At 46.8% G+C, this 25642-nt stretch overlaps 3 protein-coding genes, 1 long non-coding RNA gene and 1 pseudogene across 6 annotated transcripts; 2 read left to right on the top strand and 3 right to left on the bottom strand.

Annotated features, from left to right (window-relative positions):
• Positions 1-716: 716 nt before the first annotated feature.
• LOC136355886 (uncharacterized) lies at positions 717-2197 on the bottom strand. The gene is made up of 2 exons (XR_010740430.1): positions 1722-2197; positions 717-1560 (listed from the first exon to the last, which is right to left on the bottom strand). It is a non-coding gene; the product is annotated as an uncharacterized lncRNA (long non-coding RNA).
• Positions 2198-3687: 1490 nt separating this feature from the next.
• On the bottom strand, positions 3688-6064 carry LOC4333555 (probable glutathione S-transferase GSTU1). Its single transcript, XM_015774912.3, has one exon. It carries the CDS (start codon positions 4975-4977, stop codon positions 4279-4281), a length of 699 nt encoding a protein of 232 aa, XP_015630398.1. The 5' UTR covers positions 4978-6064; the 3' UTR covers positions 3688-4278.
• A 903-nt stretch (positions 6065-6967) lies between these two features.
• On the top strand, positions 6968-8834 carry LOC107280419 (hydroquinone glucosyltransferase-like; annotated as a pseudogene).
• Positions 8835-14095: 5261 nt separating this feature from the next.
• LOC4333557 (beclin-1-like protein) lies at positions 14096-19797 on the top strand. 2 transcript variants are annotated; one of them, XR_010739824.1, is made up of 12 exons: positions 14096-14359; positions 14471-14661; positions 14872-15224; positions 15450-15620; positions 15962-16086; positions 16591-16639; positions 17321-17479; positions 17617-17702; positions 18147-18218; positions 18676-18825; positions 19107-19411; positions 19565-19797. XR_010739824.1 is itself a non-coding variant. In XM_015774902.2 (11 exons), the coding sequence occupies exons 2-11, from the start codon at positions 14505-14507 to the stop codon at positions 19288-19290; spliced, it is 1506 nt and encodes a 501-aa protein (XP_015630388.1). In that variant the 5' UTR covers positions 14096-14359; positions 14471-14504; the 3' UTR covers positions 19291-19797. The 2 variants fall into 2 exon arrangements, 1 of the variants encoding a protein (XP_015630388.1); XM_015774902.2 differs by having other exon boundaries at positions 19107-19797.
• Positions 19798-20446: 649 nt separating this feature from the next.
• Positions 20447-24154, bottom strand: LOC9269748 (pentatricopeptide repeat-containing protein At4g18520, chloroplastic). 2 transcript variants are annotated; one of them, XM_015774901.3, is made up of 3 exons: positions 21895-24154; positions 20967-21108; positions 20447-20886 (listed from the first exon to the last, which is right to left on the bottom strand). In XM_015774901.3, exon 1 carries the CDS (start codon positions 23834-23836, stop codon positions 21986-21988), a length of 1851 nt encoding a protein of 616 aa, XP_015630387.1. In that variant the 5' UTR covers positions 23837-24154; the 3' UTR covers positions 20447-20886; positions 20967-21108; positions 21895-21985. The 2 variants fall into 2 exon arrangements, with proteins under 2 accessions (XP_015630387.1, XP_015630386.1); XM_015774900.3 differs by having other exon boundaries at positions 20967-21122.
• Positions 24155-25642: the final 1488 nt, after the last annotated feature.

Genomic DNA, 25642 nt, shown 5'->3' on the forward strand with positions numbered 1-25642 from the left:
TGTGAATTTCGCGTGCGGAGGTTCCAACTGTCTGGAACCAAGGGTCTGTAAAAATCACTATTTTTGCGTGCGGTTAGCGCACCCACACGTGAAAATCTGATTTTTCGCGTGCGGGGTGGTTATGTCGCCCGCACGCAAAAATAAAAAACCGAAAAAAATAAAATAAAAAAACCCCTAACCCTAAAGCTGCCGCCGCCGCCCTCCTCACGGTCATCGTCGTCGCCGCCGTCCATGCGGGGGACGGCCGCCGCCGCGCGCACGCGCCGCCGAGCCCGCCACTCCCGATCGCCGCCGCGCGCATGCCGCCGAGGCCGCCACCGCCGCCGGATCCGGGCGGGGCACGGCCGCCGCCGCCAGATTCGGGCGGGGGGCAGTCGTACGCCGCCGCGTGCACACGCCGCCACACGCACGCGCCGCCAAGCCCGCCGCTCCCGCCAGCCGCGCGCATGCTGCTAAGGCCGCCGCCGAGCCGCGCGATGCCGACGGCCGTGCCCACACCGGCTTCGTCCAGGAAAATCTTCTGTACTAGTCCAGGAAAATCATTTCTCTAATAGTGAAACCGCGGCTAGCTAACGTATATTCACAGTCAAATTTGTTTTTTTTTCGTTGAGAGATGTGAATGTTGAATTTGAACTTGAATGTTTGAGGAGTGATATATCACATATTAATACATATTCTCAAATTGTTTTAAATTTTTTTCATAACCATTTGAGAGACATGCAAATAACGAGGGGATATTCCCTCAAGGAATAAGTTCACTTTAGGTCCCTCTATTTGTCGACTAGTCTGATTTTCGTCCCTGCACCATAAAACCGGGTACGACCCATCCCCAACTTACGAAAACCGGGCAAACAAGGTCCCTCGGCGGTTTTGATAGCGGTTTTGACTAACGTGGCGCCTACGTGGCTAATTTGACTCGGTCTTTATCTGACGTGGCGCTTACGTGGCAATTCGATCCTGAAAAATAAGAAAACCCGTAGGACCCACATGTCAGTTTCACACACAAAATAATAATAAAAAAGTGGGACCCATGTGGGCCCCACATGTCATCCTCGCTCCTCCCTCCACTCTATATCCTCTCCCTCCCCTCTTCTCTCTATCCCTTCTCTCTTTCCGGTCGATGGAGCGGGGCGAGCGGCGGCCGGCAGAAGCGGGCGACGGGAGGGGCGGGGCAGCGAGCGAGACACCGACGGCGAGAGCTCGAGGTCAACCCGAAGACCAGTCTCCAGCCACGCGCGCGCCGCGCAACGGGGTCCGACGCCAGTAGCGCCGCCGCCGCCGACGCGATGGGAGTGCTCCGGGCGGCGGTGCCCCTACAGCCGGAGGCCGACCTCGTCCTGGCTACCGGCGGCGGCGAACGGGGGCAGGTGGGGCTCGTCCTCGTCGATGGCTCCAACGGGTTCTGCACCGTCGGCACCGGGAACCTCGTGAGCTACCTCCCCCACGCCTCTCCCTCTTTTCTCCTAGTCCTCCTTCGCCCGTGCCTTACCGCGCGCGACGAGGATTGATGGCTGGCGTTGGAACGCATGGTGGTTGGGCTGCTCGTGAGCCACTCCAGAGCTGCAAATGGTAGAGATCAAATTTTGTCAGGCACCAAAAGAGGACCATTCTCATGTCAGCGTGGGCAAAACCATCAATTAATCACTTCAGCCCATAACGAAAGAGGCAGATATGTAAGCTAAACATATCCAGTTGAGGCAGCAAATTGAAGCGTGAACGACCTGGGCGGTAAGCGGAGGTGGATGTCCGCCGGCGAGAAGGAAAGGGAAACTTGCGGATTCGGAGCCGACGCCTGCCGCCGCCGCAGCAGCAGCGCCGCCAGATCCGCGCTCCCCTTCTTCCGGGGTCGCGTTGCCGCCACCGATGCATGCCCAGGACATGCGCCCGCGCCGTCGGCCGCCCCGGGAAGGCGCCTCGTCGCGCGCTGCGCCGCCGGCGACGGCCATTGTCTCATCGTCGCCCGTGGCCTGCCGACTCACCCTCCCCCCACCCAGCGCTCCTGCCGCCGTCGTCGAGTCGCCGGCCGTCGCTGCCGCCGTATCGCCGACTGCCAAAGATGCCAGGAGAGAGAAGGAAGAAGAGGAAGCCTCCTCCCACGCAGCGCTCTCGCTACGCCGCCCGCCTCTCGCCGCCCGTCGTCGCTCCGCCCACCGCCTGCTGCCGCGCCGCTTCCACCCGCCGCCCCTCTGGTCCGCCCCCCGCCCGTTGCCGCTCGCCTTCTCCTCGCCGTGTAGATGAGACAGAGAGAGGGGGATAGATAGAGGAGGGAGGCTGACATGTGGGACCACATGGGTCCCACCTTTTTTCTATTATTTTTTGTGCAGCTGACATGTGGTTCCCACGGTTTTTTATTATTTTCCCGGGATCCAATTGCACGTAAGCGCCACGTCAATGCCACATGGGACGAGAACCTAGTCAAAGGGAGCCACGTAGGCGCCACGTCATAAAAAAACCGGGTACAGTACTGCTGAGGGACCTTTTCTGCACGGTTTCGTAAGTTGAGGGATGAGTTGTATCCGGTTTTGCGACCATGGGATGAAAATCGGACTGGGCGACAAATAGAGGGACCCAAAGTGAACTTATTCCTTCCCTCAATGGATCAAAATCCACTTCCAACAGGCCGTATGTGCTCTTGTTTGGGCCTTGTTTGTGTGGGCCAAATAGAGTAGTACTTAGGCCGTCACCCGTCAGTGATTTGATTTGCTACCTTCCGAATCGAAGGACCTACAGGCGGAAAAAAATTCTCTGGGGCAGGGCCGCAGCTCCCACCCCATGAGGCCCCACTGTAGATGTTAGCCACGTGGATGAGCACGAATCTTGGAACAGTTTCATCTTCTTTCTCTTCTCCCCCCATCTCCCGTATTCCCGACCTCCTCCCGGCGGCGTCGATGCTACTTTCCGCCACGGTCGCCGAGTTGCTTCTGTCGGTCGCTCACCTTTCTCTGCCCCTCCCATCTCGTCACAGGAATTTGTAGGCATCGCCGCCACTAACCTACACTAGGGTTGCTGGGATTTTAGGATCGCGTTGTGGTTCCGGACTACCGCCCTGCCGGTGCGTGATCAGATCGATCTACGGGCCTGGAGACGTGCGACCTGGGATGCATCTTCTGTGCTGCTCCTAGCCTCCTTCCTCAAAAATGCATACATCAAATATGAACGTTGAGAAAAGTCCTGCCTTGATTAGCCATGGCTAGTGAGATTCCGTGCAATAGAGAAATGGGAAGGGAGGGAAGCAGCAAAGCAGCTAGCAATGGAAATCGATCATCACGGTGAAGAAATATGCAAGTAATAGATTTTACTTCTATCTTTTAAGATTAATGATGTTGCCGTGCTGAACTGCTGATTGCGTGGACGCCGCCGGGACCCGGGAGGAGGTCGGAAATACGGGAGATGGGGGGAGAAGAGAAAGAAGATGAAACTGTTCCAAGATTCGTGCTCATCCACGTGGCTAACATCTACAGTGGGGCCTCATGGTGTGGGAGCTGCGGCCCTGCCCCAGAGAATTTTTTTCCCCTACAGGTTACAGCTACAATGCCAGCAACCCAAAAAAAAAAAAGTGCTAACTGCCAAGCTGATCTGAATTCAGTAACATATTGACAATGCAACAATACTATACTTTGGCCGTTGTTTGGTACTTTTGTTTGCTATCAATAATTGGGAGTACTACGCATGAATAGTCGGTAGCAATAACGTAACAACTTGTGTACTCCACTTTTATTCTGTGAAAGGAAAACAACGACATACATAGCACGATATTTTTTCCCCACCTCTGAATACAGCACACATACAGAAGTACATTACAGCATATTCAGAGCACTTTAAACTCCAAAAACAGCATCCACGCAAGCAGACAACATTTCACCTAGGACAAAACTCAGGAATTGCAGTCGATCGCCACGCCCACACACCACCACAAAAGAAACACACACATCGATATGTCAATGTCGAATCGCCAAGCAAATTAAAAGGCACATAAAAAGCTATTGCGAAAAAAAACACACGCATGTACTCTCCGTCCCACAAAACCAATCTAAGATTAACTAGAACATGTATAACAAATCTATAGTCAGATTCGTTATACTATGTGATATTCGATTCATTTATTAGTTTTTGAGACGGAGGGAGTACACACGCAAGCGAAGCACACAAAAATAGCCAAAGACCTTGCCGCGAAAACGGGGAAATGATAGTTTCCCATGCAGGCATGCATGCACGCGCGATGGTTTCGCTTATTTGCACCGGCCGGCCAATCGCGGCGCCGGCGAGCTCATTTTGATCTCAGCCGTCGAGGCCGAAGTGCTTCCTCATGCCGCATGCGAACTGGTACACGAACTCGGGATCCGGCAGCGACGCCGCCACGCACGCGTTCTCCCGGACGCACCGCGCCGCCCACGCCGCCAGCTCCGGGCACTCCGCCGCCACGCTGAACCCGCCGAACCGCTCGTACGTCGCGAACCACGCCGTGAACGGCGCCAGCGCCACGTCCACGTAGCCCAGCGCCTCGCCGCCGCCGCCGAAGTACCTCCTCCCGCCGAGCTCCGCCTCCAGCGTCCGCATCGCCGCCACCAGCTCGCCCCTCGCCGCCTCCACCGCCGCCGCGCCCGCGGCGCCCGCCGGCGACCGCCACACCCTCCCGGCGCACGGCGCCAGCTTGGCGTCGATGTAGGACGCCCAGAACCTGGCCTGGGCGCGCTCGTAGGGCCCCGCGGGCAGCAGCGGCTCGCCGACGCCGGCGAACTCCTCGTCGATGAACTCGAGGATGACGAGGGACTCGCACACCGGCTTGCCGCCGACGAGGAGGACGGGGACCTGGCCGTGGACGGGGTTGGAGGAGAGGAGCAGGGCGCTCTTGGCGGCGAGGTTCTCCGGCTTCTCCTCGTACGCCACGCCCTTCCTCGCCAGCGCGATGCGGACGCGGTTGCCGTACATGCTCACCGCGCAGTTGATCAGCACCACGCTCTTCTTCTCTCCCTCCATATCGCCTCACTTCACTTTGAAACTAATTAGCCCCTAATTACTCTTAGTTAGCTAGCTAGATGTGATCGGGTTAATTAGCTGATTAGCTTGGGCGTCTTCCTCTGGCGCCTGCACAGCCCATATTTATACACACACGGATGAGTACATTTTCTAATGCATGTATATGCAACAATTATATATATATATATATATATATATATATATATATATATATATATATATATATATATATACACTCCTCGTAAGAGAGATGCAATTTTTTTCTTGTGGATTTGAAGTTTAAATTTATTTCTGCTATGTATTATTAGCATATGCCAATTGGTCTCATCGATGTGAAGCCATTGTTTGCACCGTTGACAAACTGTATTTTTAACTTGTTAGTCTAGAGGGGCTTTGGTTTGTACGACGCTGCTCGATGTGGCCTTGGCTGTGTTTGGGAAGCTTTGTATAACAGCTTATATGCTGGATTGATTTGTTTGGTTCCGCACGGTGGGCTACAGGACGGCGGTGCCGCACGCGTTGGGGAAGCTAAGGTCCCGCTTAGTCACCGCCTACGTCACAGGGTACGGCCTTGAGGAGTTCTGGACGTCCATCTGGCTGTTGACGGCCCAGATCGACGTCCGCTTGTCCGTCAACAAACGTCTGAACTCTGAACACCTGAACGGAGATTTCCTACATGACCATCGAAACCCCCATTTTTCCTAAACGGGAGATGCACAGTACATATAGGACTGAAAACAGGGAAAAAAAATCCTAATTAGTTCTAAAACTAATTACTCCCTCCATTCCAAAATATAAGTCACAACCACTCTTAACCCAAATACCAAGAAATAATTATTATCATCTTGTAGTTTGGATCATTCTAATAAATATAATGCATGCATCCAATAGGATTAGATAACATGAGAGTGGAGGATTTTAAAAAGTAATAATTAAATAGAGAAGATGCCATAATTAATTATATGCTTGTATGCATGCCTTATATTTAGAACATCTAAGAAAAGTGGTTGTGCCTTATATTATAGAATAGAGGGAGTAGATTCTAATTTTTAAATTTGGCTACTGAAAAAGGGGGGGAAACTATATAAATTAATTCTAATTTTAAAATTTGGCTAGGATTATAAAGTCAACCAGGAGCCAAACGCATGCCCTCAGTTTAGCGATTCTCACTGAATTAAAATCATGGATTGGAAAGGAGAAAAAACGTCACTGCTTACTTAGATTTTGAGAAATTCTCAAAGCTTAATTAAGTATCTAAAAGATGGAATATAATATCCCAGCCTTTACTCAAACGAGCTACAGCCAATTATTACGATTCCAACTGTCATGGTTTATATACTCTCAATAGTAATTTGATAATATAGTAATTTGATAATGTCAACCCCACCAAGTAGAGTTATTGTCATCCATCCCTTCTCTCATGAAGACCCAATGTTAGTTGTTTGTGGCCTTTAGATGATTAATCCAATCTAGCTTGTCTTTTTTTTTTGAAAAAGTACGAATTACCCCTCCAACTATCGCAGTCGTCCGAATTACACCCCTGAACCACAAAACCGGACATTCTTTACCCCTAACTATGCAAACCGGATGAATTACCCCCTCGAACCAATTCAGAGCGGTTTTGTCCAACGTGGCGCACACGTGGCAATCCAGTCAGCGTTTCTTTAATAAAAAATTGTGGGACCCGCCTGCCATACTCTTCTCTTCTTCCCCCCCTCTCTCCTCTCTCTCTCGGCTCGCGCTGCGTGCACGGCGAGGACGGTGCGGGGACGGGCGGTCGGCGACGGCGGAGGCAGCGAGCGCGGCGGAGGAGGCAGCGGCGGCGACGGCCGGTGAAGTGGAGCAAAGTGCCCGCGGCGAGGGGCAACGGGCAAGCGCGTGGCAGGCGGAGTGGAGCGGGCGGTGGTGAGCGACCGTAGCAAGTGGGCAAGCGCGCGGCCGCCGGTAGAGTGGAGCAGAGCGGCGGCGGGAGAGAGGGAGAGGAGGTTGAGCACGACATCGGCGTGCCTCCTTTGCGGCAGACCCACCGGTGGCGACGCCGACCGCCGCGCCTCTCCCCTCCCCCATCTTTCGTCGGCCGCCTCCCCGCTCCCCCTCTCCCTCCTCCCGTCGAGAGGCCCTCGAGGCGGCGGAGCTCGACCGAGCTCGCCGGCCACCTCTTCCCTCTCTACCGCCACCGGCCTATCCCCTCTTTGCGGCGGAGGAGGCGAGTGCGGCGGCGGAGGCAGCGCCCGCGACGAAGCTAGACCTGCCGGACCCCCTCCGTCTCGCTGGGGACATGACGATCCGCGTCGCCGACATGCCGGACGGATACCTCGATAGGTCCAACCCCGTGTTTTGGTAGATCCTCGAAGAGGTACGGCGATACCGGCGAGCGGATGGATTCTTGGTGAACAGCTTCGCCGAGATGGAGCACACCATCGTCGAAGAATTCAAGAAGGCGGCGAAGCAAGGCGCGTTCCCGCCGGTTTACCCGGTGGGTCCGTTCGTCCGGTCAAGCTCCGACAAGGCCGGTGAGTCGGCGTGCTTGGAGTGGCTGGATCGCCAGCCGGCAGGGTCGGTGGTGTTCGTCTCCTTCGGGAGCGGCGGCATCCTGTCCGTTGAGCAGACCCGCGAGCTCGCCGCCGGGCTGGAGATGAGCGGCCACAGGTTCCTCTGGGTCGTGCGCATGCCGAGCCACGACGGCGAGTCCTACTCCTACGACTTCGGAACGGACCACCGCAACGACGACGACCCACTGGCGTGCCTTCCCGATGGGTTCTTGGAGAGGACGAGGGGCCGGGGCCTCGCCGTCGCGTCATGGGCGCCGCAGGTGCGCGTGCTGTCACACCCGGCGATGGTGGCGTTCGTGTCGCACTACGGGTGGAACTCGGCGCTGGAGAGCGTGCCGCCGGCATGCCGATGGTGGTGCCACTGTACGTGGAGCAGAAGGTGAACGCGGTCATCCTAACGGAGGTGGTCGGGGTTGCGCTACGCCCGGCGACGGCGACGGGGTGGTGACACGAGAGGAGGTCGCGGCGGCGGTGAAGGAGCTCATGGATCCAGGGGAGAAGGGGAGCGCCGCGCGTCGCTGGGCGAGGGTGCTGCAGGAGGCGGCGTGGTTGCCGGAAGGGGCATCGCGCCGCGCGCTCATGGTGGTGGTCGGCAAGTGGAAGAACGCCGTGTAGGAGGAGCGATGAAATGTCGCTGTTTGTAAACAAATTTGGTTTGAGTTTGGATGATGATTTGAACCACCATTTGAAAAAGAAGGCAGCGCCCGCGACGAAGCGGAGGAAGGTGCGGCTGCGGGCTGGGGCTGGTTGTCGCGCATGGTGTCGGCCGCCGCCTCGCCTCGCCGCTGCCGCTGCCTCCTCCGCCGCACCCTGCCGCCGCTCGCCTCCTCCGCCGCCGCCACCTCGCCTCCTCTGCGAGCAGCACGAGCTCCCGCTGCCGCTTGCCTCCACCACTGCCCTACCCCCGCCGCTCGCCTCCCCGCGCTCGCTGCCTCCGCCGTCGCCGACCGCCCGTCCCCGCGCCGTCCTCACCGTGCGCGTAGCGCGAGCCGTGAGAGAGAAGAGAGAGAGAGAGAGAAGAGAGAGAGGAAGAAGAGAAGAGTATGGCAGGCGGGTCCCACAATTTTTTATTAAAAAAACGCTGACTGGATTGCCACGTGTGTGCCACGTTGGATCAAACCGCTCTGAATTGATTCGATGGGGGTAATTCGTCCGGTTTACATAGTTGGGGGTGAAGAATGTCCGGTTTCATGATTCAGGGGTAGTTCGGACGACCGCGATAGTTCGGAGGGGTAATTCATATTTTTTTCTTCTTTTTTTTGTCACACAAAGCTACACCATCTTAAACTTTGTACGTTTCTGATCTTTGGAATTGGCTAATACTCCCTCTATTTCACGTTATAAGTCGTTTTGACTTTTTTTCTTTTTAAGTTTAATCAAGTTTATATAAAAATTTAGTAACATCTAAAACATCAAATTAATTTTATTAAATCTAACATTGAATACATTTGGATGATATGTTTAATTTGGATTGGAAATGCTACTATATTATTCTATTATTCTATAAACTTGATCAAACTTAAATAAATTTGACTATAAAAAAGTCAAAGCGGGCTTATAGTATGAAACTTAGGGAGTATAAATTACTCTTACTTGTATCACATAAAGCTACATGATATTAATTTAATTTCAATTATTTTTAACCTCTCGATGATTAATCAAAAGCGTAAATTGCATGCTAAGTCCATTCTTTACCTAAACCATCATCATCATCATCATCATACAATATTTAAAGGTGATCATCTAATTTTAAAGGCATATATCTCTTGTATGTTTTTTTTTTAAAAAAGGACACTCGTGTGGTATGTGTGCATAATGGCATGTGCATGTGTTCATGTACATCCTCCGTGCGAGAAAGTTAAATTGGATGGGCGAGCTCGAGCTCTTTAAAGGCTATATATGGTGGCATCGAGCTCTTGGCTGCTAGATCTGATGACATAGCTTGTAGGCGCGGTTGGAGTTGCTGAAGAAGATATGCATTGACGAAGATGACAGCTATCAAATGAGCGAAGGGGATGATTGGATGTGTCAACTCTTTGTGCATCGCCTGTACCTGCCCATCTCCGTGCCCACATGAGAGTCGGGCCTACATGAGGAGGTACGACTGATTTCTACGGTTCCTCTCAGCTTGGCTTGGAGGCCTTTTTGCACTAGCGAATCCTGGCTTACATGTCCATGTAGACAACCAAATATGTTGCTGGCTGCACGCGGGATGATCCCCGGTGCACCTAGCCAAACACGCTCTATGTGCCAGCACACAAGAGGTTCTACTCTCTAGTGGAACTTTCAAAGTCAAACTTCCTTAATTTTAACCAGATTTAAAGAAAATAATAATAATAATAATTTTAACATGAAACAAATATAGTATTAAAATATATTTAAAGCTTAGGTTTCAAAAAATATATATATATATAAAGCTATATTTAATAAATATAATTTATTTTTGTAGATGTCGTTATATTTTTCTATAAACTAGCAAAAATACATGTGAGTTGCAACAGGTGAAGACAATTTTCATAATTGATAAAAACTTTACAAATTTAAATGACAAACTGAAACAAAACATTATAAAAAGAAAGTCATAAATCACATATAGGATTGAACCTGGTTGTGCTCGCTTCATGTGTCATGTCATCACACGAAGAATCGTTTATGTACACCTTTCTATAGCCTCACAAAATGATTGGGTGGTTATTCCATAAGTTGGCGCCTGTGTATTTTGCTATACCTCTGTTAACAGTGAAATTTGGTAAGCCCGAAGTAGTCATCGGCTTAGAGTCAGCATCGGCTTCGAAGTCCTGAGATTAGCTGATGAGAGTTGTCAAGTCGTCAGTTGTCGGATTCTTGCTATATTCGGTTAAGGAAATTGATCTACTAAAGGAAGCTTATCCAGAAGAGACCGAGTTCAAAAAGAATGCGGCATGGCAAGTTATCTATTAATTAGGAATAGTTTGTTAGTTTCTTTTTATCTTTAGGAAAGTGTGTTTAGTGTCTTATAAGGACTTTATCTTTACCTTTTATATTTAGGAAAGTTTCTTTCTTGTCCGACAAGGACTTTATCAACCCATGGGTATAAATATGTACACCCGGGGTCTGTGTAATCGCTACGATCAATACAATTCGGCGCATCGCCAACCTTTTTACTTCTACTTTTGTTTTTACGTTCTGGCGGAACTTGGCACCCGACGCGAGGCTGCATCATTTTTGATCACCGGCGAAGGGATAAGTCCAATGTTTCGCCGGTCCAGCCAATTGTATCGTCTACGCTGACGTCGTTTAAGGCTGCATCAGTACATTCGACCTCTTGGATTACTCTGGTATGGATAATATATTTGCCTACCTATTTATCATATGTCTCTGTTAATCTAGTCTTAGCATATCAATTTAGCTCTATCAGCTGCTTCTCGCTTTAGGGTTTATGCTGGTATCGGCTAAATCGCCTTGCTAGATTAGATTAGCCTAGGCATCTACCACCCTGAAAATCAGTCATCGGCTTGATTGTCTAGATATTATGTTTCTTTTCATACTTAGTGTTGCATCAGTTAAGTTTGATCTACTAAGTCATGCTTAGAACCATAATCTCTAGCCTACTTCTTGATTGCCAATAAGGGTTTCATCGGGGTTTCAGCCGATGAGTTATCTGGACGTTGCATCGGCTCATAAGAATTGCATATATATATAAGTTGGATTTAGCCTGTGAAAACAAAGGTTTTATTGTTTAATCTAATCTTGTTGATTTCATGACATCGGACCTCCAGCCGATGTATGCTTTAACGTTCGGATCGATGTTTATTTATCATATCATTATTTGCCGATTGGTTTATACTGGATTATATTGTTATTTCATTACATCGTCATCAGCCGATTGCCTTTATATCATTATCTACATTGGACATATAGCTGATTGCTTAAACCCTATCGCTATCGGCTAGTATCGGCATCGGCTATTATCGGCTATAGGCTGGAACTACTCCATCGGCTTGTCAGCCGATCGACTGTTTTAATCTACTATTTGCATATCTTGTCAGTTGCAGGATCAAACTGACTGGCACGCTCGTATCTCATCAAGATTTGGACCTGCACAGGAGCTAAGCAGATCTCCCAGGCCAGTGTGTTTGATTTTTTCATCAACAACCTCATAGATCAAATGTTGAAATTTTGACTATTCAATTAGTAAAGTTTTTTCACTGTAGATGAAAAATATTTGCAAAGTAACAAATTAAACAATGAGAATTCAAAAGGAAAATATTTTTGAGGAGAGAAAAATGAGGAAAAAAGAGAAAAGGAGGAGAAAAGAGGAGATTGGAAGGAGAGGGAGAGGATTAGGATTATCGGGAGAAAGAAAAGGAGACAAACAATACGCCGGTCGGGGAAGGGCATGCACGATGCTGAGTGGAGGGGCGCGGGATAGGGCTTGCCGCATGCACACCTTAAACAATGATAAATTCAAAAGGAAAATATTTATGAGGAGAGAAAAAAGAGGAAAAAAAGAGAAAGGAGGAGAGAAGAGAGGAGATTGGAAGGAGGAGAGGATCAAAATTATCGGGAGAAAAGAAGACTAAAAAGAAAAAAAAGACACCAATCGAGGAAGGACGCGCATAGCACCGAGTGGTGGCACGTAGGATGGGGCAACGGGATGGTTTGGGCTGGGAGGGGGAGGGGTTGGGTTGGGATATGAGTGTACAATAGTTATTCTAGACTCATGTTGAATTGAATACGAGTGACATATAACAAACTAAAAACCAACTCAAACACGGATGACATATCAAAATTTTTGTGAAAACATCTTTAAATTTTTATAGTAGAGATAAAAAGATAGAGATATGATTGAAGTTAAGTTTGACATAAATTAAAATGTCTTGTACTCCCTCCGTTTCACAATGTAAATCATTCTAGCATTTCCCACATTCATATTGATGTTAATGAATCTAGACATATATATGTAAAACGGAGGAAATAATATTTAAGGAAAAAGTACACCAAAGGTCCCTCAACTTGTCATCGGGATACAAAAACGTCCTCGAACCGCAAAACCAGATACACGAGGTCCCTTAACTATATAAAACCGGTCACCCGAGGTCCTTAGGTGGTTTTGACCCCGGTTTTGTCCTACGTGGCTGCTGAGTCAGCGTGGGACCCACGTGGGCCCCACATGCTAGGAAGCCACATCATCACTTCCCTCCTTTTCCACTTCTCTCTTTCTAGGCGGTTTCTCGGTGAGGCAAAGCGGCGGCGCGACGTCGGCAGGCGAGACGGGAGAGAGGAGGGCGGCGGCGGCGCGACGGCGGCCGGCGCCCTGGGGGAGAAGGGTAGGGCGACTGCGGCGGTGGCCAGGGTGAGCGCGAAGAGGACGGGGCGATGCCGCGCCGTCGCCCACACCCGCCGCCCCTCGTGCTCGTCGCGCTCCCACACCAGCACACCGCACTCCACGTCGTACTCCGTCACGATGCCGTCGTAATCGCCACGGTCGTCGGGCCACTCGAACAGCCACGTGACCCGGAGGATGTCCCGGTACAGCCCGAGTGCCTCCCGCAGCGAGCTCGTCAGCCGGCGGCGCGCCTCGGCCTCCGCCGCGTCTCCGTCGAGCGCCCCGGAGGACGAGGATGAGGGGGACTTGTTGGCGCTGGGGAGAGTGGCGCCTCCGTCGCCCCCATCGCCGTCAACCTCGCCCCCATCGTCAATGGGGAGGCGCGGGCATCGACGGGCGGCGGGATGGCGCGGGCGTCGATGGGGTGAGACGGGAGAGGAGGAGGACGGCGCCGCGGCTTCCTCCGCCGCGCGCCGCTGGGGGGAGGGGAGAGGAAGAGGTCCGGCAGCTGGTGTTGCCGCAGAACGACGACGACGAGGAACAGGCCGCTGCTGGCCTTCCCGCCTCCTCCCTCTTCACGTGCGCTCGGTGCGGGAGTTGTGGGGAAAGGCAGCGCTCTATCTGCAGGTCAACTCCATCCTTGTCGCCGCCACACAAAGTCGCTGCCGCCATCGTGTAGCTCGTCACCGGCCACCAGACCTCTTCCGCTCCCGCCGACCGGCCCACCAAAACGAGTAAGAGAGAGAGAGAGAGAGGAAGAAGGGAGAGAAAAGGGGAGGACCTGCCAAAACGAGGCACCGCCTCCGTCCTCCGCAGTCCGCCCATCGCCGGCTGCCCCGCCAGCCTCCTCCGCAGTCCGCACCCGCCGCCCGGCCTGAGAAAAGTGAGAGAGAGAGAGAGAAAGGGAGAGGAGGGGAAATAGAGAGATGTGATGAGTTGGCATCCTGACATGTGGGTCCCACGCTGACTCAGCAGCCACGTAGGATAAAACTGGGGTCAAAACCATCTAAGAACCTCGGGTGACCGGTTTTATATAGTTAAGAGACCTTACGTATCTGGTTTTGCGGTTCGAGGACGTTTTTTATCCCGATGACAAGTTGAGGGACCTTCGGTGTACTTTTTCCAATATTTAAACGGAGGGAGTAGCTCAATCGGCTCTTCTTCCCCGCGCGGCCCACGTAGCCCACACGCATACAACCACAGGCCTGAGCCCACCCACACAAACTTTACAGTTTACACGCTACGCAAACGTACGCCCACACGCACGCTACCTCTCTCTCTCTCGACTCCCGAGCAGGCGACTCCTCCCTCCCCGGCGATTCCGCCGCTCCGACCGCCGTCTCTCCGCGCCGCGCACGTGAGCCCCCCGTCGCCTTCCTCGCACGGACTCTGCCCCCGCCGGAATCTCATCTCCTACGCCTCAAACCCCCACCCCGCGACGCCGCCTAGCCGCGATTTTCCTGCGGGGTACTCCACCGCCCCTGGAGGCTGGAGCCGTGCTCTCCGGATCGGCGTTGGATTGGTGAGCCCGCGTGCTGGAGCTCGTGAGCTGTCTATAGGGTTTTGATTGGAGGGATTTTCGTTTGATCCGTTGTTTCTGGTGAGGTGAATGATGCCGGATTCGTGGATGCAGGTAGCGCTCGCGTCCTGCTCTGTCGGGCGGCGATATGAAGCCCCCTGCATCCTCCGCCGCCGCTGCCGGCGACAAGGGCGGCGGGGTCGACCCGTCTCTGCCGCGGTTCAAGTGCCAGGAGTGCCAACGCGCGCTCGTCGTCGTCGGCGTCGAGTCCTTCACCGATAAGCTCCCCGCTCATGCCGTCTCCGGTAACCCTTGCCTCCTCAACCGATTAGCTCCCTTTTCCCTTTGTTGGCTCGTCGTAATTCCATCGACTCGAATCGGAATCGATAGGTAGAAAATTTATTCGGTTTTGGTATGGTATTAGCATCGCATGAGCCAGGAAATTGGGGCATGATTGGTTGAAAAATGCTAGGAATTGCTGCACTATTTGTTACAAGAGCTTTTTATCAATGCAGGTATGAACGTGTCCTCTGTTCAGGGCAGCGTTATGGGTGCTAGCAGGATGGACAACTCTTATGTCGTGCTATCGAAGCAAAATAGATCACATAGCCATGGAATTCCCCCACGCCCGCCAAGCGCAGGGATCCCGCGTGCCGAGCCGAACCAACCAACAAGAGCAATGGAGGGATCATATATAGTGCTTCCACCTGCTGCCGCTTCCATATACAAGACATCTGCCTCTGAAGGAGGTGGTGCGCAGTTGTCACCAACAAGTATGAACCCCGGTAGCCCTTTACCAGGAAATAATTTTCACTCTAGCGTGACTGTATTAAAACGGGCATTTGAGATTGCTACATCACAAACACAGGTACTACAATGACTTCTGTAAGATGCCTCTGTATTGAATGAGAACACGTGCTTTTGCCATTTCTGTCATTTTACCTTTGTTTCCCATTTATTAGCTTGTGCAGTTGCTAGTTATTGCATCAGATTTGCATGTTTTTGCTACTATATGTTGAGGGTTCATTGCCATCTGTTAGTATTTTGAGAGGAACAATGTCAAGACCGCTGATAATCTGGAATATACTTGTAGATTGAACAGCCACTCTGTCTGGACTGTATGAGGTTGCTGTCTGATAAAATGGAGAAGGAAATTGAAGATGTTAATACTGACAATAAAGCTTATGAGGCCTGTCTTCAACGTCTGGAGCAGGAAACCTATAACATCCTCAGTGAAACTGACTTTCAGAAGGAGAGACAAAAGGTGGTAATCTTTCTTACATATTTATGGTCATATCGTGATTAATGAGATCCTAAAGTGCATGACAGCCTGCTGCTTTGGACAAAAATAAGTAAGGCAGAAGTTTCTTTTGATAGATGAAACACATAGGTAGTGAGCAATGTTTTAAATGAACAAATAATTCCCTTGTAACTTCTCTGTAAGAGAATTCTTGCCCACTTATAAAAATGTTGAAGTGCAACAGTTCCTGAAGAAGTTGCCTACTTGACCTTTCTTATGTGAAAAAAAAAAGAATAAGCACCTCTGACTGGTCAGTGGCCATGATTTTCATGGAACTAAATGTATTATGTGTTCTGCCATTTCAGATTGAGGAAGAAGAAAAGAAACTTAAAGCTGCAATTGAGGAAGCTGAAAAGCAATATTCAGAAATTTGTTCCGAGATGAAGTGCCTTGAAACAAAATCTAAACAGTTCGAAGAACTGGAAGAAAGGTTAAAATTTTAATTAACCTTTTCATTTTGTCCTTTCTTGAATGTTCTTATTATTAACTCTGAAGTTTCTCTACAAGAATCAGTGATATAGAGTCTTCAGTGATTTATAATTTGCTTTTGGGTGTGCATGTGCATACTTGCAGGAGGCTCTCGACTCTTCTCTGTCTCTCTTTTTTTTCTGATGAGTCGTAACATTGTTATAGGCTATGAATACAACTGTTATATTGAAAACATTAATGTGTACCTATATTTGTCACCTGAAACTAGACATTATTCAACAGAGTGTCAGTGTGCTATTCAATATAATTGGCAATTCGACATCAGAAAATAGGAGTATCATTATTTGGGAATAATAACATAATACATCCCACACATGTTTTGTTATATCGCTACAACAATTGCTAGTGGTTTTGTGCAATCTGAAATATTTGGTTGGCTCATGTTATTTGTGAAGTTCTACAGTTACTTGTTAAACAAATCTGATTTATCATATTTTTGAAACAGGTATTGCCATGATCTCAATAGCTTTCAGTTTCAGTGGATATCTCACCAGGTAAATACCTACTACAGGCCCTATAAATATTTACTTAGCACTATTTTCTTGATGTCATGTTTTGACTTCTTGTTAGCACAAAAACCTAAAAACATTGTTATTTTCTAGCAGAACATAGAAACAACCAAATGCACTATATTCCAGATTTGTCATATACTCAATAGCTAAAGCTATATAAACTAAGTCTATAGCTGCCATGTTTTGTACTTTTGTTGGTATAAATAAACCTCTTTAAAAATTAACATTGTTTGTGAATAATGCTCTGTGTCTGTACTATCATGTTTTGCGCTGCCTTCATAATAGAAAATAACTAGCTGAATGCCCATGCCTTGCTACGTTATACTATAGTATTGCCTAAAATAAATAAAAATATATTTTACATGAAATGTGTTGCCCATCCTTTTGTTATAAGGAATATTCACCTTAATTTGATTTTATATGTGGCTATCCATTTAGATTTGGTTGTCTTTTAACATGAAGACGCTCAAGGAGTAATTTATAAAATTTTCAATGGGACTAAGTGGGTTGGCAGATTCACTGCCATCACCAGTTCACCACTACCTTCTATTATAGGAGCATAGATATTATAATATGTATTGGTTCCTTATACATAAGCTTCATAATGTCTGGGCTGTTTGCAAGCATTTGCCTGTCAATAACTCATTTTTTTGTCACTTTCAGGAAGAAAGAGATGCGGTTTTGGCCAAGATAGAAGTTTCGCAGGTTCATCTAGAATTGTTAAAGCGTACAAATGTTCTCAATGATGCATTCTATATTTCACATGATGGGGTGATCGGAACAATAAACAACTTTCGTCTTGGCCGCCTTCCTAATGTACAGGTAATTATGCAAAATGTGCAGATATCACGTCCATTCACTATCTTTTAGTGCTTTCCTTGAATTCTATTCAAGATGTACATGGAATGTTCATGTTGATCCTTTGTGTTAATGTAACAACTGTGTTACTCTTTTCTTAGGTGGAGTGGGATGAGATAAATGCTGCTTGGGGCCAGGCTGCTCTTCTGTTGCATACCATGGCTCAGTACTTCTTCCCAAAATTTGAGTATCCTTTATACAGTGACATTATTTTTGCTACAGTTTATTTGCTGGTCATTCTCTTGAGAAGTAATTCATACATGGCATTTACCTCCATCAACTAGTTATACAACATTACGACATACATGTTTCAGTGCATTTTAGTTGTTACTCCATGTAGTTGTTTGCTTTGTTCTTTCTGTATGGCTCTGTGTTCAAAATATGTTTATTCTATATGAATCGAGCTTGTCTATATGTTATAACAAGTTGGAAAGATAGTGTTGGATGGTTATTGGTTAGGGTGAATGCATAATTGCATATTATAGTCTTTTATTGGATTGCATGATGTGTTTTTAGCAGATCTTCTCTCATAAGTAGCATTAAAAATGTGTATGTACATTGAAAAGGACAAATCCTAATACTCTACAATTGTTGACGAAATGATAATTGTGCTACCTGAACATTTATCTAGATACCGGATCAAAATTCACCCTATGGGAAGCTATCCAAAAGTTACAGACATCAACCAAAATACATATGAACTGTAAGCTTCCTGCTGGAAATTGTACTCCCTTTGTTATTCTCTTTTCAAAAACTTGTAAAATATTGGTACTGTAATATTCCTTATTTTCATAATGTATATTATATTTTTTTCTGAAGAACAAATTCTGCTGCTAGTAAGGAATCTAGGATGTCCCTCATGAAATAGGCAACTTATGCTTATTTTGTCATACCTGATCACTTTCCTGGTGGTAATAATTTTCTTTTACATTGGTTAACACATCCACAAACTTTTAAATAAATCATGTTGTCAATTCGCTTTCACTGAGCACATGTTATGTTGAGTGGTGCAATTATTTGGGACTGGTATAAAATCATCATTTGGCGGCCGTTCTAATTTTGGAAAATTCACTCTGGGGGTTTACTTTGTATATTTATTCTTATCTTGCACAGTGGAATTACATTATACCAAGTTAATAGGCTGCACTGTTAATGTTCAGGTTCGGTCCTGTGAATTTATTCTGGAGTACCCGATTTGACAAAGCCATGACATGGTTTCTGACTTGCTTGCAAGAATTTGCTGATTTTGCTGTTAGTTTGGATAAAGAGAACAATGTACCACCTGACAAGTCATTGAAGCTCCCATATAAGTAAGTTTTATTGCAACTTTCCTATACTATGATCTCTTAGTATATGAATTGCATGGTTCATGCTAAGACACAAATTAGCCATCATTGAACATCACCTAAGTGAAATCAATGTAAATACTTTAGGTTTTACTAGTGATAAAACAAAATAATTAAGACAGGTTAGTAAGTTATGCGGTTATGGTTTCTCTTTTGTTCATATGACTAGTATTTTGACAGTTGGATATATCTTATATACACAACGTTGCTTGTGCCGCTCTTTACTTGAATAACTTCGCTTGCAGGATTGAAGGTGACAAAGTAGGGAGCTATACAATCTTCTTAAGTTTCAATAAACTTGACAATTGGACAAAAGCACTAAAATACATGCTGTGCAACTTGAAGTGGGTTCTCTACTGGTTTATCGGCAATACAAGTTTTGCCCCACCCTCTGGATCTTTACACGTAGCACAGTCTTCCAAGGGATGAAGTCACTGGCTTGTGATGCTGATTATAAGCGCATATTGGCAAATGGCATTGACTAGGCTCGTTTGTAATTTACAGTAGTACATACAGCTAGTTTTTTTTTTCCTTTTGGCCGCCTTCAGTTGTACTTCCTCCGTTTCACAATGTAAGTCATCATAGCATTTCCCATATTTATAATGATGTTAATGAATCTATATAGATATATATGTCTAGATTTATTAACGTCAATATGAATATAGGAAATGCTAGAATGACTTACATTGTGAAACGGGGGGAGTATATATGGTTGAAATCTGCACAGGAGAAATTGCAGATGATGGTGCAACTCAGCTTATAGTCGGCTTGATCATTATTCATGTAATTATTTAGCCATGTGTGACAGAAAATGCGAGTGATACGAGATCCTAGAGCAATTCATGCAGCTCTGGTTAGGTGAGTTTGTGATGGTGCAATCAACAGCATATCCAATCAACATTAAGATTTATAAGAGATGAAATGTCTTCAGCAACACATACTTGAGATGAAACTAAAGTTATCTTGCGAAACTCAGGGAGATGCTCTATTTCTGAATAATCAACAAATAGTAGATGAATTAACAACCCAAATCTTATCAACTATACGAAGCAGATAAAATAGGCATGAGTGAAATTGCAAGATGTGCTTGATAGTTCCTGACTAACTACATCTAGTATTCTAGTGCATACATGATACATGATGCGTGCCAATGTAAACCAGTTTCAGGGACACTAGTTTGATAGATATCAATCAATCCGGAAACTGAAAAAAATTTAGTGATGCGTTTTTATTTTCCCTTTCCAGGACTGAATACAGGAAATTTCCACCTTTTATATTTTCAACCGCCATAATTCCAAAATTTAATAGGAATCACTTTAGTTTACCTTATCTGCATATGCAAGGATTGTATAGGATGTGCTATTTGTCCATGGAGAAACATATATTCACTAAATAATCATGGAGAAACATAGATTCACCCTCTGTCGAACCTTTGATGGCACTCACAGTCATCATGTTCCATCAAAGGTCAGACAGAGGGTGTTATTTTGCCTATGAGGATTGAGGATGTTTGCTTACAGTTTGCCAGAACAGAAATTAGAGAGAACAGCGCCTGATAATGCCATCACTTTATAAAACTCGAAACTACTGAATGTATAACTTTATAAAACTCGAAACTACTGAATGTATAATTTGATTGTACATTGTAATTCAAACGAAACTCATTTTATATGCTTATGTATGATGATGCTTGACAATTGCTTTCACTTTCTGTTCATGAAATATGGGGAGAGTTTCTACCTGTCCTGAACAATTGCTTCCCTCTAATTAGCCAAATATTTTCCTCACTGCATGGTTACAATTTATAGATATTTTGATAAATTGAAAGGAGTGGTATTAAATATTTAACTCACATATATCTCTCATATCAATTTGGAGCGGTGTTACATAAGCACTCAAGATCTTGAGAACTTCACAAACTCTTTCATCAACTTCATCACATTTGCTTTCAACCTTCTTAAGGTCAAATGGAACCTTCTTAAGATACTTGTAATTTCCAGTTGTTTGCAATGAATCTTTTCATGTCTATAGAAAATGATATTTAACTAAATAAATCGTGGACGATAACTTGATAACAGACAGCTATCCATATACAAAATTTGTACCTTGGAAAGCTGTAGTGTAAGCTTCTCCAGAACTGGTGAGTGTTGCAGAAAATAAATTAGTGCATTGAGGTCAGAAGCCACACACCAATCATTAAGTACCAGAGTCTTCAGTTTGTTAAATTTAGGACAGCACTTCAAATCCCTGTTGAAAATAAACTAGGAAAATTGTGGAGAAACAAGATAAAATAAGAACATGTTACGATCTTTAAGAACAAGATGCCCTCATATTGTAGTGAATGTGAATTACTGTGATGGTTTAGATTAATAAAAAAACAAATAGAGAATGTATGAAATAAAGATGTTAAAACCCATATTTAAGTTAAAATATATCAATTTCATGAAAAAAAAACATACACTTGCTATAATGAATTCAATTACCAAATGAACTTTAATTTTTTGCAGTCACAGCATGAACTCTAAGGCTGTGTTTGGAACTCAAGGTTCCCAACCCCTCTCCATTGTATTCCGCGCGCACTCTTTTCAAACTACTAAACGGTGCGTTTTTTGCAAAAAAGTTTCTATATGAAAGTTGCTTAAAAAATCATATTGATCCATTTTTGAAAAAAAAATAGCCAATACTTAATTAATCACACGCTAATGAACCGCTTCGTTTTCCGTACTTACTGTGCACGCTGGGAACGTCCGATTCCGAACACAGCCTAAGTGGATAAGTGGATGATATGGAAGAATGATTTAGCTGCTAATGCGTGCAAGCATTATGCTTATTATGCAGATCATATGTTAATGCAATTGTAATGATAGAGATAACCATAGTGGGAATTAAAACAGGCATAAAAAACATTCTAAAGTTTTCACAATTTTTCTTCTGAAGATATGCATGGTTTGTAATGAACCCAAAAGGCAAATGGTTAGTGAAGGTAGTGGTACTCTTAAAAGTACATATACACGTATGCACTCCTTGAGTTACCTTTTTGTGCTACATGTCTTCTGATCTTGCACAATAACAAATCTCTGTAACTGTACAGAAGTGCTAGCTTCTTTGCCACGGGAGAACTAATCTACTGCCTAGCTGAAACTGAACCAGCAACTGAGTCAGAGAAGGAGATGGATTTCCATTGAAGATCTCCACATGATGTCAGAACTGTTGAGAGCACAAAATCATCAACCTCATGCCCTTCTTGTTGCATTAGGTACATGTACTTCAAAGCCTCTTCACAGAGGCCATTCTGAGCAAATCCTGTAATAATCACTTTCCATGTCACAAGGTTATGTTCTGGCATGGCATCAAAGACACTTCGGGCTTCGTCGACTTTTCCACACCTCATGTACATATCGATAAGTGAGCTTCCCACAAACACATTGGAGAAATCTTGAGTCTTGTTAACAAAACCATGGATCTTCCTTCCATATTGCAGAGCCTCCAATTTTGCACAAGCTTTCAGAGCCGAGGAGTAAGTGTATGTATTTGGTTTTACACCATCCCATAGCATATCATCTAATGATTTAAGTGCTTCAACATTATGACCTAGATTATTGTAGCCGGAAATCAGAGCAGTCCATGAGATAGCATCACGGTCAGGCATCGCTTCAAGAATTCTTGCAGCATATGTGTACTCTCCACATTTACAGTAGAACCAAACAAGTGTACTCCCAATTTGAAGATTTTCTTCCATAGAATTCTTTATTATCTGAGCATGCAATTCCTTTCCAAGATAAGGCGACTGTAAGGAGCCACAGGCACTTAGGAGACCAACAATGGTGAGGTTGTTAACAAATACTCGGCGCATCTTCATCTTTCTGAACAACAAGATAGCCTTTTCTCCATGGCCACTTTGTGCATAGCCAGAGATCATAGAAGTCCATGTAATAGTGTTTCTTCGTGGCATCATATCAAACACTGCCTGAGCATCAAAAACTTCACCGCATCTAGCATACATGGTGACAAGGGCACTGCCGATATGGATGTCATTTTTGTACATTTTCTTCAAAACAGCACAATGCAGCTGCTTCCCAAATCTCACAGCTTTCTCTTCTGCACAAGCCTTGAGGACACTGCACACAGTGAACTCATTTGGTCGAAATCCTTCTGACACCATTTCTGAAAACATTCTAAGAGCTTGGCCCCCATGCCCATGCTGCACATAAGCTGTGATCATTGTTGTCCATGAGATGACATCACGATAGGCCATCTTATCAAATATGGCTGAAGCACTAGCAACATCACCGCATTGAGCATAGAAGTGTGCAATAGCACTGTCCACTATCACATTGCTCCACCCACCTTTGACAATACAACAGTGGACCTGCTGCCCTAGCTTAGCATCGCAACGCTCGCCGCATGATTTCAGCAAGCAAACAAAAGTCAAGCTGTTACCTTGCACTCCGCTTCCCACCATATCAAAGAAGAGCCTCACAACCTCGCCGTAGTGTCCTAGTTTCAGATACACATTCATCATCGCCGTCCACGACACAACACTCCTCTCCGGCATTTCGTCGAACACCTCCCTGGCATCCGAAACCTCGTCGAACCTGGCATACGCGCTGATCAAATTGTTGGCGACGAACGTCCCCAGGCTGTCGAGCGACCGGACAGCAACCGCGTGCACCCGCCGGACGCCGTCCGCGCCGCCGCAATCACGCAGCGAGGACGCGAGCGCCTCGGCGTTCGGGAGGGACGATTCCCCACGCCCCTCTTGCTCCGGAGACCCATAACCACCACCATCACCTGCTGCCGCGTGGCGGTTCCGCGCTCGCGGGGACCGGTTCTTGGCCGAGAAAGACCGCGCGAGAGGGCGTCGTGGCGCGGCATTCCCGCCACGTACGGTCGGAGACAAGCTGTTCGTCCGGAACGGCGGGAGAGAAGAAGCTTGGATTGGAGGGGGAGGAGAAGCAGGGCAGCAGAACAGCATCTGTGGATCCCTTCCCCCGCGCTCCGCCGCGCGGGGGTGGAACCAGAGGGGGGGAAGAAGAGGAGCAAAGCAGAGTGCAGAGACACCCACGGAACGGAGAGCGGTGGCGAGTCCCCCGCCCCCCTCCCACCGCGCCCCGCCCAGGGATGGGGAGACGAGACGAGCAAGCAGCTGCAGCAGCAGCGGCTTGCCGGCGAGCGGACGAGGGCGGAGATGGGTGGTGGAGGCGGCGGGAGCGAGGTGGAGGTGGAGGGGGGCGAGCGATTTTTGTGAGCTCGAGAGGTGGGTGGATTGCGGGCGAGGGGACAAAAGATGGGCGCCTGTACGAGCCCAGTAGGAGTATTTTTCTAACACTTTTTTGTTTTGAATTTCACAGTAGAAATCCAAACAGAGGCTTTCAGCTATGGATTAGATGGGTGTAGTTTATAGTGTACAAATTTGTAAATTATTTATTATGGTGCACAAACTTATCTAATGTGTGTAAACTAAGTTCAAAATGACATATTGTGACTAATCTATCTATTCTTCTATCCTTTCATCCTAAATGATATTCCCTTCGTCCCAAAATTCTGGAAGTCCTAGAAATGTGCAGCTAAATTAGCTTTGGAGGAAAATTATCAACATACCCTAAATTATTACCGGTTGCAGGTACTAAAACTATTTCACTGTCCCCCTTCTCCTGCACTACACCACCATCCTACAACTTCTCGGGCATAAAGTCTTGTGAAGCAAAAACAACTAATAGTAGTACATGATAGCCTCATATTAGATGTGCCCACTTTTCTACTCCAAATGATAAAACGACCAGCTTTATGGGACAATCGCGAAGGAGTAAAACGACCAGTTTTGTGGGATGAAGGGAGTATATTGTGACTAATTTATCTATTCTTCTATCCTTCCTTCCTATTTATTTATATATAGTTCACCAACTGTACTACTACAAACCGTATTCATCAAATCCAACGATCCAAAAATCATTGAATCGAACGGCTCAAATCAACCCACGTACCTCCCTCAACCTTCGCATGGAACCCTCTCCCCTTTGCATGCACCTAAACGAATGCTCCAAACCCTCTCCCTTACCCTTCCCCCTTTCCGCACCCCACATCGATCCCTCCTTCCTGGTTCCCCTTCCCTTGCCCACGCCGCATCTCCCCACCTCTCCACCAGAATCTTAGGATCCACGCCCCTGTTGCCATTGTTGATGTTCTCCATGTATGGTGGAGAACCCTCTTCCCTTCTACCAACGAATGAGATCTATGGTGGTTGCCACAACCCACAACTACTGGTAGTCTAAGCACCATGCACTTTTTTATGTCAAAATGCCTAACCCAAGCATCAAGTCATACATGGAATTCTAGGTGCACCTTTTTCTTCCTTAACTCGTGTTGCATTGAACTTTCTACATTTGCATTAGTTCTTGATGTGCAGTTGCACTTGGCGATGGCAACTTAACTTTCATATGTTCTTCTTTCTCACATAACTTACAATAGTGGCATGCCTCATTTTCTGATTCACTTAACACTTTTTAGGAAGTTCATGATCCTTTGATTTTAGGATTGGGCCTACTAGACTCATCGGTAGTACCAATAAATCTTGTCATGGTCGTTCAACTCACTACAAGAGAACTCATTTTTACTACCGGTTAACAACCCCTTTTATTACCGGTTGTAGCAACCGAGACCAGTAAATCGAGATTCAAACTCAAAATCTCTCACCTCAGCCCTTACGCGCGTTACCATCCCACGTACTACACACATATGACTTGGAAAGAGATGCTTTCTTTTTGAACTAACCCTGGAGGCA

The sequence above is a fragment of the Oryza sativa genome, chromosome 3 (genome assembly GCF_034140825.1).
Source record: "Oryza sativa Japonica Group chromosome 3, ASM3414082v1".
NCBI classification, from domain to species: domain Eukaryota; kingdom Viridiplantae; phylum Streptophyta; class Magnoliopsida; order Poales; family Poaceae; genus Oryza; species Oryza sativa.

What these genes read in the sequence shown, in the direction of transcription:
- LOC4333555 (XM_015774912.3), bottom strand. Translation starts at nt 4,977, where the DNA reads ATGGAGGGAGAGAAGAAGAGCGTGGTGCTGATCAACTGCGCGGTGAGC.
- LOC4333557 (XM_015774902.2), top strand. Translation starts at nt 14,505, where the DNA reads ATGAAGCCCCCTGCATCCTCCGCCGCCGCTGCCGGCGACAAGGGCGGC. An exon ending in TTGCTACATCACAAACACAG is followed by an intron (nt 15,225 to 15,449) that starts GTACTACAATGA and finishes ATATACTTGTAG; the next exon opens with ATTGAACAGCCACTCTGTCT. An exon ending in AACCAAAATACATATGAACT is followed by an intron (nt 18,219 to 18,675) that starts GTAAGCTTCCTG and finishes GTTAATGTTCAG; the next exon opens with GTTCGGTCCTGTGAATTTAT.
- LOC9269748 (XM_015774901.3), bottom strand. Translation starts at nt 23,836, where the DNA reads ATGCTGTTCTGCTGCCCTGCTTCTCCTCCCCCTCCAATCCAAGCTTCT.